Source organism: Colossoma macropomum, unplaced genomic scaffold (genome assembly GCF_904425465.1).
Source record: "Colossoma macropomum unplaced genomic scaffold, Colossoma_macropomum, whole genome shotgun sequence".
Lineage (NCBI taxonomy): Eukaryota > Metazoa > Chordata > Actinopteri > Characiformes > Serrasalmidae > Colossoma > Colossoma macropomum.
The window spans coordinates 4,285,839-4,302,264 of NW_023494784.1; the positions used below are offsets into that span (position 1 = coordinate 4,285,839).

The window sequence follows — 16,426 nt, forward strand, 5'->3', positions numbered from 1 at the left end:
ATTACACAAACAAAAAAGTCAGGACTTCTTTTGGTAGCTCGCAGCAGGCCTTCAAGTCCTGAAAATATGGTACTTTTGTTTCTTGTAGTCAGTTTTCCAAATAAATTTTTGTAGAGTTGTGCATCACAAACACTTGTCAAAGTGTCGGTCATGACTGACCCTGTTTGATATCAGAAAACAGAGCTGACCTGCAACATCATATATATGATGCCTCTTAGGGGTGTAATGGTACGTGTATTAGTTCTAACAAAAGGTGAGGAAAGCAGCTATTAAGGTAAATAAAAAGAGAAGGGATTCAAAAAAGTTGACATTAAATGAACAAAATAAGACTCATCCAACTCCACGGCCTGCAGTATTTCTGCGCCTGCGAAGAGATTCAACAAATTTCTAAAAATTCTTCAGTGTTTCCCTCTGCTCCTAACTACACAATCAGAACTGAAGTTGAACTTTCACTGCACAGATTAGTTAACATTAGTGACTTCCCCCATCAAGTGCAAATGACCCGCTGCAGGGTGTACCAACTAAAGTTAACTTAGGGGGTGCTATTCGGCACCAGGTGGAACAACCTGTAACTTGCACTATTGTCTGTTCAACAAAATTAGAAGAAACCTAGCTTTAGGCATTTGACTGTTTTTTGTTGCTTTTTCCGTTGTACCAAACTCATACTGAACCATGATGTCCAAACCATGGTGTGAACTAGGCTGTACCATTCTGTGTACCATTACACCCTTAATGCCTATTCATATAAATTGTTTGTTATCCTCTTATAATCTAATTAGCATAATGTGTATTTATTGTTCTGTTTTTGTTGTGTTTACTTATTGTCGTTATTGCATTTATTATACATTCTGCATGCGTTTCACACTGTGCTATGTGTATGTGGTGCTGTTGTGTTGCGTCATGTCACCTAAAGAACGGTACGTCATTCCAGTGTGTACAAGTTATATTGAGGAATGACAAAAACCGCTTGACTTGATTTGAGGTTACATAACTCATGACACCCTACGTTATAAGAAAAATCAGGTTTCTTGATTAGACAAACTCATATCATGAGCTGTCTCCCCCTCCTTAGCACATTTATGGGTCTTTAAAGTATTTGAATGCCTGAAACTCTTCCCACACTCCGAGCAATGATACGGCTTTTCTCCTGTGTGAATGCGCTGATGTTTTTGAAGACTACTCTGCTGATTAAAGCTCTTCCCACACTCTAAGCAATTATACGGTTTCTCCCCTGTGTGAATGCGCTGGTGTGTTTGGAGGCTACTCTGTGCAGTAAAACTCGTCCCACACTCTGAGCAGTGATACGGTTTTTCTCCTGTGTGAACACGCAGATGTTTTTGGAGATGATTCTGACGTGTGAAGCTCTTCCCGCACTCTGAGCAATCATAAGGTTTCTCTCCTGTGTGGATGCGCTGGTGTGTTTGGAGATTACTAAGTACAGTAAAACTCTTCCCACAGTGTGCACAAAGATACGGTTTCTCTCCTGTGTGAACGCGCTGATGGGTTTGCAAACTATTCTTCTGAGAAAAACTCTTCCCACACTCCGAGCAGTGATACGGTTTCTCTCCTGTGTGAATGCGCTGGTGTGTTGTGAGGGAACTTCCATCTTTAAAACTCTTCCCGCACTCTGAACAGTAATACGGTTTGTCTCCTGTGTGGATGCGCTGATGTGCTTGGAAATGGCTCTGTCGAGTAAAACTCCTCCCACACTCTGAGCAATAATATGGTTTCTCGCCTGTGTGAATGCGCTGGTGTCTTTGGAGACTACTCTGTACACTGAAACTCTTCCCACAGTCTAAACAGTCAAACGGTTTCTCTCCTGTGTGAATACGCTGGTGTCTTTGGAGGATATTCCACTGAGTAAAACTCTTCCCACACTCTGAGCAATTATATGGCTTATATCCAGTGTGAATTCGCTGGTGTGTTTTGAGGATACTTCCATCTGTAAAACTCTTCCCACACTCTGAGCAGACAAATGGTTTCTCTCCTGTGTGAATTCGCTGGTGTGTTCTGAGGATACCTCTACCTGTAAAGCTCTTCCCACATTCTAAGCAGTGATAGGGTTTCTCTCCTGTGTGAGTGCGCTGGTGTTTTTGGAGACTACTCTGCTGAGTAAAACTCTTCCCACAGTCTGGACAGTCATACGGTTTCTCCCCTGTGTGGATGCGCTGGTGTGTTTTGAGGGAACTTCCGTTTTTAAAAGCCCTCCCACACTCGGAGCAGGGGTAACTTCTTTCCTTGTCTCTACATGTTTGCATTTTTATGGGAACTGCATTAGTGTGGAGACCACCAGATGACATTTGCTCAGTACTTGAGCTTCTTCTTGAAGTCATATTCTCATATTTTACCTCTTCATTACATCAGTCTGACACTTTATTCTTGGTGGAATCATGTCCTGCTGTTTTTATGAAGGCAAATTTAAACTGTGGAAGAAAGTTTAGGAAAACAAGACTTAATAGGACATCATGTAATTCTGCAGAAGTACAATATATTAACACAGTACTGTGCCAATGTTCAGAGACAACCTTTCATTTACTTAATTTCCATTTCCAATCATCCCAATCTTTAGTGTGTCCATTGTTCCTTTATTACAGCTTCCATTCTTTTCAGTAGACTAATTTTCAGAAATCTGCAGCCACACCTCCAATAAAACTACTATGATGTAAAATAGACACTCAAATATTAATTGAAAGTTCACTTTTTAGCCTAATTCACCCACAATATGACATGCATCTGCCTTGGTCTGCCTCATGGAGGTGCTGTAGCAAACTGGTTCACCCAGTTGGTCTTTCATAGCCTAGCAACCCTAATTATGCCCGGGATGCCTCTTTAAAATGTGCCATAGCATATTTGTAAATCTGAAAGCTCACCAAATGTCTGAAGAGTTTGGTGTAAAGAGAGAATTGTTACTGTAAGATCTCAGTTAATGTGTGAAACAGCACATTAACAAACTAGAAAAGAGCATTACCTGAAGAATTGATAAATCAAGCATGTTGCTACCATTAAAGCTAGTATCACCATTAGTATTACCACTAAAGCTATTGCGAGTGAGGTGGCAGCCAACCAACACTGGAGTAGTCGGCCAAAATGGGACCCCCCTGAGTTACATGAGATGTTTTGCACACTGAGTAATACCTCCTAATTAATGTTTAATTGACTGCAAAAATTTAGCACACAAAGGTAACCACAGCACCTCCCACCACGGTTACTGTCTTGAACTTTACATGTAAATAATATTGTATTTTGCCCTTCAGGTTAGATACTAATTGCATTTCATTGGCTCTGTACCTTATATGACAAAATGACAAAGTTGAATCTAATCCAATCATACTGGTAATGCATATGTCAATATCCCAAAAAATAGAAAGTTATTATTAAATATTTTGATTTAGTAATTAATTAACAAAGACTGCTTCTGCAGGAAGTTTGTATATTTTGCATCCTAAAGGCTAGAGGACACTGACAAGTATTTGGTTGGTGTACCATACCTCTAGAATGTTCTCTTCCCATTCACTCTAGTTCATTTTACGTCTTACTTCTCCTTTATTTGTCATCTCTCCATGCATGTCTCCGAGGATCAACGAAAAACACACTGCAAACACTGTGATAAAGAGTTAATCAGGTTCTACCTCGATGAGAGCAGCTCCTGTTTGTCTCCCTCCAACAACACTGTAGAAGCGCGGAGGCGTGGACTGCTGATCGGAGCCGAGCTTCTACTTCTCCGCTTTATTGGGGTGGAGAAGCTAAGTGATACAATTAACGCCCCCACCTGGACTGCAGGGGAACCACACTGAAACAGTTAGCGTCCCCAGCTGTACTGCAGGGGAAACCGTACTGGGAACATTTATTATTAGACTGCAAGTAGTAAGCGATTACAATAATGTCTAAGATAAAACAAAATATGCCTACATTTAAAACGTAACTTAATTACTGTCATTTTAAAAAGTAAAGGAAAAAGGAAGGAGCCAAGGGGATAGAATTTACAGGAATTAATTTACAGGGATATATTTCAACTCCATTTCCAAATTGTGATGCTGTGCAAAATGTAAATAAAAACAAAATACAATGATGTGCAAAACATTTTAAAGCATATTGTTTCTGTAGTTGAAATCACTAATGTGCTCAGGAACACTTCTGAAAACCATTATGAAAACAATGGACTGAGATGAAGTGGAAAAGTGTTCTGTGGTCTGACAAATCAAAATTTTAAGTTCTTTTTGGAAATCATGGACACTGCATTCTCCAGGTTAAAGAGAAGGGCCATCAGGCTTGTCAGCACACAGTTCAAAGGCCAACATCCGTGATGGTATGGGGGTGCATTAGTGCACATGGTATGAGTGACTTGCACATCTGTGAAGGCACCATTAATGCTGAATAATATGTACATGTTTTGGAGCAACAAATGCTGCCATCCAGATGATGTCTTTTTTACAGAAGCCCTTGCTTACTTCAGCAAGACAATGTCAAACCACATTCTGCATGTATTACAACAGCATAGCTTCATAGTAAAAGAGTCTGGGTGCTAAACTGACCTGCCTGCAGTCCACACCTGTCACCACTGATAACACGTGGTGCATTATGAAGCGAAAAACATGACAAAGGAGAACTGTTGAGCAGCTGAACTGTTGAGCAGCTATGATGATGATGGTGAAGGTGATGCAGCACAGTGGTAAACATGCCCCTGTCCCAAATTTTTTTAAACATGTTGCTGGCATCAAATTCAAAATGGACATATATTTAAAAAAAAAAAGATATTTCTCAGTTTCAACATTTGATTAAATACAGAGTGTAAATAATTTCCAGTTTTATTTACATTTTGTAGTGTCCCACCTCACGTTCCCAGGGTTGTAAGGAAAGGGCGTATATCAATTGTCTTAATAGATTTTGTTGTTTTTTTAGAAAAGATAATAGAACTCATGTATTGTTTAGCTTCTATTTTAAATTTGATAAATTATTAAATATGCATTCATGAATACAATGTTCTTTGATTTTGCTACACTGTTAAAAAAAAGATGGTTCTTTAAGGGTTCTTTGGTAAAAGGAAGGGCCTGTTTAGCATCATAAATCCTATATGGAACTATTCCATGCTTAAATGGTTCTTCGCACAGTGAAATTATTCTTCAGATTGATGGAGAACGTGTTGGTTCTGTAGAGAACGTATTTTAAGCTTAAAACAATAATAGTCACCAAAAAGGGTTCTATTATTGTTTTAAGCTTGACATTGTAACAACAGAAGAACCATTTTTAAGTGGGTAGAAGCCACAAAAAACTGTATACAGTGAAAAACAAACTTTTTGAAAGTGGTCTCTAGAGCTTTCCAGAGTAAACCCCTACAAATGGGGGGCTGTGTATGAAAAGGGTGCAATTTCCACCCCGGTCACTTGAATTTGGATGTTAATAATCTCATGCTGAAGCTGAAAGTCTGAAGTTTGAGCTCATATTCACTACTAAATTTAAACTCCAACATGCTGTGGTTGACAGCTCAAATAACAGTAACTTTGTCAACATCCAAATATTTATAGACCTGACTGTGTATACATTTTATTTGCCAAAAAAGACAAACCCCAAACAATTTCAGCATAGTAGTGCTTTTATTTGTTTTCAACTTGACTCAATAGAAAATAATAAAACAATCCAAACACACAAAAAGCAAAGATTTGTCTACTTTTTGTGTATGGGGTCACCCAAACCTAGAATAGCAATTAATAAGTGAGCTACTACAGGACTCATTTAAAAACCTGCACAAAGTGGTTACAGCTTTATGCAAATTAGACAAAATATATGCATAGAATTGTCACAAGAAAAGCTATGATTACTAAAATGAATGACAAAGATTTACAGATTAACTCTTGCCCCCCCAGACAAAATATCACTGAAGATCATTTAACAGTTCATTGCTGCATCTACAAATGCGAGAAACAATTCTGATGTCCATCCTGGTGACATCTGCAGCAACAATTCAGCTCAAGTTCAAGGTCTCCAATGGTCCCAAATAATCTCCCAGAGTCACTACATGTCATTTCTATTACCTTGGCTAGTATCACTGTTTGAAGAATAACATGAACAAGTCCTTATCTGAGTTGTGGAACACTTCACCCTCTCAGCATGTGGTGTTCAAAAAAAAATAGGAGCAAGAAAAAAAAACAATGTATAAAAACTTACAAACTATACAAATAAATCTGAACTTTTGCTTTTTTTCATGTAAACATGCAGCATGGTATGAAAATATGGTGCTTTTGTTTCTTGGATATCATCATCAGACCCTGCTTGATATCAGAAAACACAGTTCAGCTTCCTAAATTAGGAACTTCTGGAGGTGCTATGTGACCTCAGATTGCTACATAAACCGGCCCCAAGGACCACATGGTGGCCTGAAGCCACTGCCCGGGGTAGCGGGTAACAAAAACAGTGCCCAATAGAGGGAAGCATGGCAAACACTCGGATATTTATGCTAGACTAAAGACTAATCCTCATATTCCTTGGTCTGCACGTTGCACATGACCTCACCTGGAACCTCAACAACAATCGCCTAGCCGAGAAGGTCCAACAGAGACTTCCCCCCTTCCAGCCTCAAGACGTTCTAGAGGGGGACAGTAGAGAGCATCCTGACCAGCTGTCTCACTGGATGGTATGGCAACCGTGCAGTCTCTGACCCTACAGCGGATTGTGAGGACAGCTAAGAAGATCATCAGACTGTCTTTACCCACTCTAGAGTATCTGTGCCGCCACCACCACCAGACTTCACAACAGCTTCTTCCTTAGGACTACTGAACACACTGACACCCACCAACATCCACCTGGACTAATCTAGATCCTTTCCAACATCCAATATAGGGCTGAGCAATATGGCAATATTTATCATTACTGTGATAAATTACATCATGATACATCACAATATGCTTTTTTATGGATATCATCAGTAGTTCCGACCTGCATGTTTGATTATAAAGAGAGGACAATTAAGTTTTTAATTAGAATTTTAATTAGATTTACTGCAGCGCAGTGTAAGAAATGTTGAATACAAACCACTGGATCAATTGTTTTTGATAGTATTTTTTATAAGGTAATACTTTGTCTGCTCCAAGGTTTTAGATGTCAGGAAAAATAAATATTGTGACATACTGTGTCACATCGTGTATCATGAGAACTTACTGAAGTATCATGATATTACATTTTTGCCATATCGCTCATTTTTAATCAACCACTGATCACACACTCCTTTACCTTCACTGCACACCTGGACTTTTAATCCTTTAAATGCTGCTGAGGGACACATTCATACCCCAATCTGTCTGTATAGTTTACAGTGAACAGTGTTTGCACTAGTTTCTCCATATCTATGCATGTTCCCGTTCTTATTTATTGTTTTTTTTTTGTTGTCCTGTCTAATTAGCAGCTTGTGTATTTGTTGTCCTGTGTATTAACTGCATATTCAACACTTGTTTGATGCAGTTTTTTATCTCGACTGTATTTAGTTCTGTGTAATCAGCTGCTGTTATGTTGCCTATGGACCTGAAGAACATTTCCTTCTAATCTATACAAGCTATGTTTAGGAGTGACACTAAAGACTACTTGACTTGAATAACAATTTACTTTGCTGAAAGCTATTTAATACAAGTTACATAACTCATGATAACTTAGAAAAATCAGGTTTCTTGATTAGACAAACTGATATCATGAGCTGTCAACTCTCTCTTAGCACATTTATGTGTCTTTAAAGTATTTAAATGCCTGAAACTCTTCTCACACTCTGAGCAAGTGTACGGTTTCTCTCCGGTGTGAACACGCTGGTGTTTTTGGAGACTACTCTGCTGAATAAAACTCTTCCCACACTCTAAGCAATCATATGGTTTCTCTCCTGTGTGAGTGCGCTGGTGTAGCTGAAGACTACTTTGTGCCGTAAAACTCTTCCCACACTCTGAGCAGTGATACGGTTTTTCTCCTGTGTGAACGCGCAGATGTTTTTGGAGATGATTGTGTCGAGTGAAGCTCTTTCCGCACTCTAAGCAATCATACGGTTTCTCTCCTGTGTGAATGCGCTGGTGTATATGGAGATTACTCGCAACAGTAAAACTCTTCCCACAGTCTGCACACAGATACGGTTTCTCTCCTGTGTGAATGCGCTGATGGGTTTGCAGATGATTCTGTTGAGTAAAACTCTTCCCACACTGTGGGCAGTGATACGGTTTCTCTCCTGTGTGGACACGCAGATGTTTTTGGAGGTGATTCTGTCGAGTAAAGCTCTTCCCGCACTCTGAGCAGACATACGGTTTCACTCCTGCGTGAATGCGCTGGTGTGTTTTGAGGGTACCACCATCTTTAAAACTCTTCCCACACTCTAAGCACTGAAACGGTTTCTCTCCTGTGTGGATGTACAGGTGTGTTTGAAAGTGACTCTGTCGAGTAAAACTCTTTCCACACTCTGTGCAGTAATACGGTTTCTCTCCTGTATGAATGCGCTGATGTCTAAGCAGATTACTCTGTACAGTAAAACTTTTCCCACAGTCTGAGCAGTAATACGGTTTCTCTCCTGTGTGAATGCGCTGGTGTCTTTGCAGGACAATCCACTGAGTAAAACGTTTCCCACAATCTGAGCAGACATACGGCTTATCTCCAGTGTGAATGCGCTGGTGTGTTCTGAGGGTACCCCCTTCTTTAAAACTCTTTCCACACTCTAAGCAGTGATATCTTTTCTCTCCTGTGTGAATTCGCAGGTGTATTTTGAGAGAACTGACATCTTTAAAACTCTTCCCACACTCTAAGCAGCGAAACGGTTTCTCTCCTGTGTGGATGCGCTGGTGTTTCTGGAGATTACACTGTTGAGTGAAACGTTTCCCACAGTCTGTACAATCATACGGTTTCTCTCCAGTGTGGATGCGCTGGTGTATTTTGAGGGAACTTGCATCTTTAAAAGTCTTCCCACACTCAGAGCAGGAGTGAGTTCTTTCCTTGGCTGTGCAATTTTGCATTCTTTCATGATCTTCGTCAGTGTGGAGACCATCAGACAACATTTGCTGAGTACTTGAGCTCCCTTGGGACATCATTTTCTTAAAGTTTATCTCTTGATTACATCAGTCTTACATTCCTCTTCATGGCATCTCCTGCGTTTTGAAGGTAACTGTAGAGAAAAGTTTAGAAAAACAAGCGTTATAATAGAACATTGTTCAATTAATTTAATACACACACACACATATACATATACATACACATATACATATATATATATATATATATATATATATATATATATATATATATATATATAGACAGAACACTTCGTAGTTCTATAGTAACAGACTGTTGTTCATCTGTTTCTCTGCATACTTTCTTACCCTGTCCTTCAATGGTCAGGACACCCACACAGCAGGTATTACTTGGGTGGTGGATCATTCTCAGCACTGCAGTGAGACTGACGTGGTGGTGGTCGTGTGTTAGTGTGTGTTGCGTTGATGCGAGTGGATCAGACACAGCAGTGCTGCTGGAGTCTTTAAACACTGTGTCCACTCACTGTCCACTCTATTAGACACTCCTACCTTGTCAGTCCACCTTGTAGATGTAAAGTCAAAGACGACAGCTCATCTGCTGCTGTACAGTTTGTGTTGGTCATCCTCTAGTACTTCATCAGTGGTTGCAGGACGCTGCCCACAGGACGCTGTTGGCTGGATGTTTTTGGTTCTCAGTCCAGCAGCGACACTGAGGTGTTTAAAGACTCCAGCAGCACTGCTGTGTCTGATCCACTCAGACCAGCACAACATACACTAACACACCACCACCACGTCAGTGTTACTACTGTGCTGAGAATGACCCACCACCCAAATAGTACCTGCTCTGTGGGGGTCCTGACCACTGAAGAACAGGGTAAAAGGGGGCTAACAAAGTATGCAGAGAAACAGATGATGGACTACATTCTGTGATTGAAGAACTACAAAGTGCTCCTATATGGTCAGAGCTCATTAAATGGGCAGTGAGTGTAGAAACAGTGAACAGGTTTTAATCGTTGTATACACGCAAACATCACTGTGCCAAATCAGACCACCTTTCATTTATTTAACTTCCAGTCAATGCAGCCATTAACATAAATATGTATGTGTTTGTTTATTAGAATTGTTTTAAGTATTCCAGTATTTAATGCTTTGCCTTAATTACAGATCCCATTCTTTTTGAGAGACTTGCTTTCAATATTTCAAATGAATCAGCAGGAATATTTTTCCTCCTTCTTGTAAAACTCATAGTTCAGTCTTACAAGTTGGTTGCATTTTCTGCTTCTCATGCAATTAAGTCATGATCATCTCAGCAGTGTACCTGAGGTCATTATCTTGCAGTTTCGATTTGATTGCCCCCCAAAGATCTGACTCTCTGCCTACATGTATATGTACACGTACACACACACACACACACACACACACACACACACGGCCCTAGATCAAACTAATATCAGACCTTTCATGTGCAGACACTGTTTGGCTACAAAGAGACAACAAGAGAATCAGATCATAGTCAGAAAACATTTCAGAATGAGTGGGACTCAAATCCTGCAAATTACATGCGAGTGTAGAGCAAGTTCACAAGCCAGCAGCACTTCTAGCAGCAGCATTACTTTTGCCACACAATCTTCTCCATTTACTGAAAGGGTCCTTAAATGTACAGCAGATCTGAGGGAACTTCCCCTCGCTGATCAAAGGAGGAAGAGATATTTGTAATAACAAATGCAGTAACATTCATAGCAGAAAACCCTTAAAGTCTACACTTTAAAAAGATTATTTAGTAAAGACAACAGTGCTGTTTAGAACCATGAATTCTACATAGAACCACTTGCATGCTTGAATGGTTCTTTGCATGGTGAAGTGTGTTGTATATGGTTCTATATACTACCAAAAGGGGTACTGCTATTGTTAGTGCCCACTATATTAAAACTCATACATATTTATTAATGTCTAATTCACTGCTATATTTAGTATTTTAGAACGCTGACAGTCAATAATCCTAATGTAATTAATCTTCGCGAATAATTTGGACTACACGAGGGTGAAACTGGCTTCCTATTCGACAGCTTATTGTTCGAATTTTCCTGTTCCACCTTAAATGGCGCATCTGTTACATTTTGGCAACTCAGACATTATAATAATATCTGCTGCGCCATTTAAGGTGGAACGGGAAAATTCGAACAAGAAGCTGGCGAATAGGAAGCTAATTTCAGTCTCGTCGAGACCACCTCCTGCTGACTGCGGTGCGTTATGCTTAGACCGGAAACGTAAAGTGATAAAGGCAAAGGGTGAATAAAACGAATAATTTGTACTTAATGGCCATTTTGAATACGCACAGACAGAACGTACGTACTTGTAACGTAATTACCTGCTTCAGAAAGGTTTCTGATGGAACAGGCAAGCTGAGAATGTGAAAACGGCGTTTTAGGGAAGTATTATTCTCAGTCTCTAACACAAATACAACCACAACTGCAAGATGAATCTGAATAAAGGCTGCATCTGTGGCAAATCTTACTGTTTTACACCCTAAGCGAACATCTCTCCACTCAGTCCTCCAAGAAACAATGAAGAACACACTGTAAACACTGTGATAAAGAGTTAATCAGGTTCTACCTCGATGCGAGCAGCTCCTGTTTGTCTTCTCCAACAACACTGTAGCAGCGCGGAGGCGTGGACTGCCGACCAGAGCGGAGCTTCTGCTTCTCCGTTTTAGTGGGGTTGGAGAAGCTCATTGATACAATTAACGCCCCCACCTGGACTGCAGGGGAACCATATTGGAAACATGTAATCACAGAGCCTGTAGCGCTTTTCTTTTTTTATTGCAAATAACCGTTTATACCCTAACGAAATAACAGTAGGACACATAAAGGCTCAACATTCACATATCAAACTAAATTTCTTTATGAAACATCAGAGTAAAAAGAAAAGTAAAAGAAAAGAAAAAGAAAAAATAAAAACATAAGAGAATACCACTGGGATTTAAATAAAACTGAAAAGCTTTAACACAGCAATGGATTTACAAAAATTCTTGTTTATTTTTTTTTTACTAATGAAGATATGTAATTACACAGATATGCATGTACAAAGTTCACGTGAAGGTACAGGGAGATTCACTCGAAAGAGGCCCCGAATATTCTGTACTAACTCTCTCTAGGACGAAGCGATCTGAACGAAACAACGTGCAATGAGCTCCTCAGTATATGGAGCTTCGAATGCGCCGGGATGCCCCTGTGTCAGAGCGATGAGGTAGGCGCCGGACAGCCGTCGCAACGTTTAAACTCCGTTTGCAACTTCCGGGTGCATACCCCCCGTACCCCTTAGTGTGCTTGGCAGAAAACAGATTTCACTTCCGGCATCGCATGTAATGCAATCGATTACACATACGTCAAGGTATGTAGCTTATTTTTTTGGTTCAGATTGCTTCATCCTAACGGGAGTTACAACAGAATATTCGGGGCCTCTTTCGAGTGAATCTCCCTGTATTTTTCTGGCAAATTTCATTATTATTCACTTATGTAAATAAAATTAGCTTTTGTTATGATCAAGTTTATTAAATGATGGGTAAATAAACGATCATAAAAAAAGTGGGCTTTTCTTTCATCTAAGAGGAGCCTGGCTTCTTCCTATTTCTCTCATTATATCAAAAACATGACTGTAAAAGGCAAAAGGGCGCCCATGAGTGAGTTCTCATTGAAACTAAACCACTTGTCCAGGACCTTCTTTTAATTTTGGAAAACAGAAGGATGTATTTTACTAAAAAAGTGAAGAAAATTTAACTGTATATTTTTTTTTTTACAGCAAACAGGTTTTGGCCAGCAGGGTGCTGAATTACAGAGAGCTGATTGGTTAGCATTACTGCTATGGAGTACAAATTCTTTAACATTACCACTACTCAAATCAAATCAAATCAAATTTATTTGTATAGCGCTTTTTACAACTGATGTTGTCACAAAGCAGCTTCACAGAAATCCGTTTAGAACAAAGTTTCAACATGACATGTAAATCCTCCAGGTGAGCAAGCCAGGGGTGACAGTGGCAAGGAAAAACTCCCTCAGTTGAGGAAGAAACCTTGGGAATTTTGGGAAAATTATTATTCTACTAATATTAATAGTAATAGTAGTAATAGTTAGGAGACTTCTGAGTGCTGATTGGTTAGCATTACTGCTACTGAGTGCTGATTGGTACCGGGAACTGGACAAGAAGTAGTTTGTTTTTTACTCTTATTGTTAAGTGCCATCAAGTAAATTCAGACTACTGGCAACAGTGTGGATAATATTTTTCCATGTTATCCTATTTTCTCTTCGGGCTTTTAAAAGGACTTGGAGACCTTTCTAGTGGAAATGTGTAGCTGCACACAATGTGCAGAACATTGTGTAACGTGGATTGTGCTTTGCTCCCTTCCCCAAGTGGATGAATGAAAGAGAATTCAAAAGTTAGTGAAGGACGCGTTTTCTGAGTGAGTTATCTATTATTGTAATCATACCTTCATCAGTATAACGTAGATTTTGACATTATTTGATGTCTAAACATTGAGCCAAATCTTATTTTTGTAAAGATGTACGCTGTGGTGTAAAAAAAAACCTCCTAACCTGACTTTTTTACAGGGCGACTCGCAGCAGCGCATGCTCAACTTGTTTTTCTTCTTCTCCATCAGTAATCACACTTCTTTCAGTTTTACTAAAAACATCCTACATGATACTGCTTTAATGGCTCGTTCATGATTTCTCTGTATCCATTAGTCTTGTTGCTGGGTATAGTCTTTGTTTTTTACCTTCAACATTAAATCAAATATAATTGCATTACTTTTGTTCACTTTATCAAGTAGAATCTGAACATGAGTTAAATATGTTAATTTTTTTTTTTTGTTTACATCTGAAGTGTTTTGATGTAGGTTTAGATGTGAGCTCCCCAAATAGCAGGTGACACTGATACATTACAGATTTTTCATCAAAATCATGATTTTTGTTGAGGCTGAAATTTTAGTGTCAGCAGTTTGTTGGGACAATGATAAACTATCAGTGTAACCTACCAGCTCTTAACATTGATTTATAATAAGTCTATTTGACTTAACCTGATTGGTACAGTGCATCTAGTTATATTTTAAATAAACTGAAATCTGACAGCAACAATAAAAAACCCTTCCTGTTTGCTAGTATGTCATACAGAGTATGAGAGCATGTTTTTCATATTTTTTTATTGATCGCTTAAGCACAATTTTGCAAACAGGGCTCCTTTTGTCCAAACACTACACACAGTTCACACAGCAACACACAGAGGTAGCAGAACATCTCATATATTTTGCAAAATGAAACACTTAATTTAAAACTATACAACAATTGATAACAACCCAATTTTGTCATGGTATGGCACACACATTCATATGAGTTCATACGATCTGATTTTGTTTTAACCACTCTTAAAATATCTGCTTTTCTAATCATTTAGGGTTTGATTTTATTCAGAGAGAAGTAGAGTAAAAAACATGAATAACCAAACACAACACAGCGCTGCAAACTGATGAACATGTTTATTCCTCTCCACACTACATCAGTCAGTACATCCATGCATTTTCAAAGGCTGCACTTTGCACTTATTCAGAATAGAACATTTTCTAGATAGAATACATTACGCAGCAAAAACATTTGTGGAGACAAAAAAAAAGTATGAATTAAAAAGAAAAAACTCACCTGTTACTTTTTTTAGTGCTATCACCTGACTGGTGAGTTTACAATTAAGCACCTAAGTGTCTGTGCACCTGACAGCTGTGTTTGATCAGTCGGTTTACAGGTGTGATGTTTTGAAAGGTGGCAAAGAAGTGACATCACGTTAGATTTCTGTTTTTTTTTTTCTGTGTTTAGCTGAAAGTGTGAGGCTGAGAATGAGCTTATAGTTGTGCAGATCTGGTCTGAGGTTTTGCTCCTTCAGTGTCAGGTTTCACTAACTGTGTTATTTCTAATTTTAATGTGTAAGCCATCATAAAAAAAGTTAAGCAATGCTTTAGATATACTAAGTAAATTCAGGTTTAAAAGGTCAAATTTCAGCTTCCCGTTAGACTGCATATAAACTGCATTTATGTGTACTGTACCATCAAGTGATTAAAATAACGTAAGTGTGTGTTTTTTTTTTCGGCTGTTAATGAGAGTCAGAACATAAAGGGTAACTTCTGCCAGTGGACGACAACAAAATCTCAGAATCTCTTATAATCTGTCATCATCTTGGCATTGCAGTGGCACTGTAGTTGTCCTTGAACAAAATTAACATTTAAACAATTACAGACCCACAAAAATCCACTGATGAACAGTCAACATTTAAGCATGAATACGACGGAAAATCAAATCAAACATATCTCCAACATTTCAATTCCAGAGCATGATCCATAAGCAAGCTCCTATAAATTTTATTTAAAATCCAGACCTGCACAAAGTAGTAATAATGGGCTTGGGTGACATGACAATGATACTGTATACCACAGTATGCAAAAATGATGAGAGTATTTAAAAATTCTGAGGAGAAAAAAATTGTATTCCATGTCTGAACACATAAATGAACAGATTCCACCCATTTATCTTTTAGAGGGTTCACTGATTGGCGGTGTTGGAGCACAGGTGACACTAACAGAAAAAGCGGGGAAAATAATAGCATAATAGTAGCTCAGCTGCATTCGATTTCAGCTTTCATTCAAGCACTGGTTACTCGACTTTGCTCTCCTAATGGGTGCACTTACCTGGAATACCTTCATATAAGACTGTGTTAATAGAGAACAGAAAATACATGAAGCTGGAATCAGCTTTTTCAAATTTTCCTGTTCCACCTTAAATGGTGCAGCAATTAAATTCTAAAGTGCCAGAATGTAACTGCTGCACCATTTAAATTTAAGCAAGCTGATGAAAAAGAAGCCAACTTATTGGAAATTGGAAATTGTGCACTGTGTTGACTTATTGAGTAGCGTACTACTTCCCCTCCCTTTTTGAAACAACGCTAGATGAGACAGCAAAAAACGTGTTTTAAGTGACCTCTATCACCAGCAGCTGAGCTTTTTTTTCTATTCTCAAATACAGTTATAATGTACATCCCAGTGTCAGGAAGGTAGTAAGGTATGACAAAATATATGCTGCCCAATCTTAAGTTATAGCTTTATGCACATAACACAAAATATGCTTAGAATGGTTAGAATTAGTTCACAGGCAACGAATTAAAGAATGATTCTTGCACATAGACACAATATCACTGATTAAGGTCAGTCAACAAGTATGTTCATGCAGGTCACCAAATATCCATCCTGGTGATGTTTGTTAAGACCTCTAATGTTCTTGAACAAACTAAATTCCCTTCATGTCACTTTTATGATCTTGGGCAGCATGTCTCCAAAGTCAGATATGAGATTTGAACATTAACAAGTCCTTATCTCAGTTAGAGAAAGTTTCTTAAGGAAAATAAAAGAT

General features: G+C 38.8%; 1 protein-coding gene across 3 annotated transcripts; it reads right to left on the reverse strand.

Annotated features, from left to right (window-relative positions):
• Window positions 1-946: 946 nt before the first annotated feature.
• LOC118811734 (gastrula zinc finger protein XlCGF26.1-like) lies at window positions 947-11,689 on the reverse strand. Of its 3 annotated transcripts, XM_036576179.1 has the most exons (3): window positions 11,598-11,689; window positions 7,709-9,118; window positions 947-2,173 (listed from the first exon to the last, which is right to left on the reverse strand). In XM_036576179.1, the coding sequence occupies exons 2-3, from the start codon at window positions 9,042-9,044 to the stop codon at window positions 1,020-1,022; spliced, it is 2,490 nt and encodes an 829-aa protein (XP_036432072.1). In that variant the 5' UTR covers window positions 9,045-9,118; window positions 11,598-11,689; the 3' UTR covers window positions 947-1,019. The 3 variants fall into 3 exon arrangements, with proteins under 3 accessions (XP_036432072.1, XP_036432063.1, XP_036432055.1); XM_036576170.1 differs by lacking the exons at window positions 7,709-9,118; window positions 11,598-11,689 and adding an exon at window positions 3,630-3,722 and having other exon boundaries at window positions 947-2,423; XM_036576162.1 differs by lacking the exons at window positions 7,709-9,118; window positions 11,598-11,689 and adding an exon at window positions 3,489-3,677 and having other exon boundaries at window positions 947-2,423.
• Between the last annotated feature and the right edge of the window lie 4,737 nt (window positions 11,690-16,426).

What these genes read in the sequence shown, in the direction of transcription:
- LOC118811734 (XM_036576179.1), bottom strand. Translation starts at nt 9,044, where the DNA reads ATGATGTCCCAAGGGAGCTCAAGTACTCAGCAAATGTTGTCTGATGGT. An exon ending in TTTAAATACTTTAAAGACAC is followed by an intron (nt 2,174 to 7,708) that starts ATAAATGTGCTA and finishes CCCTCAAAACAC; the next exon opens with ACCAGCGCATCCACACAGGG.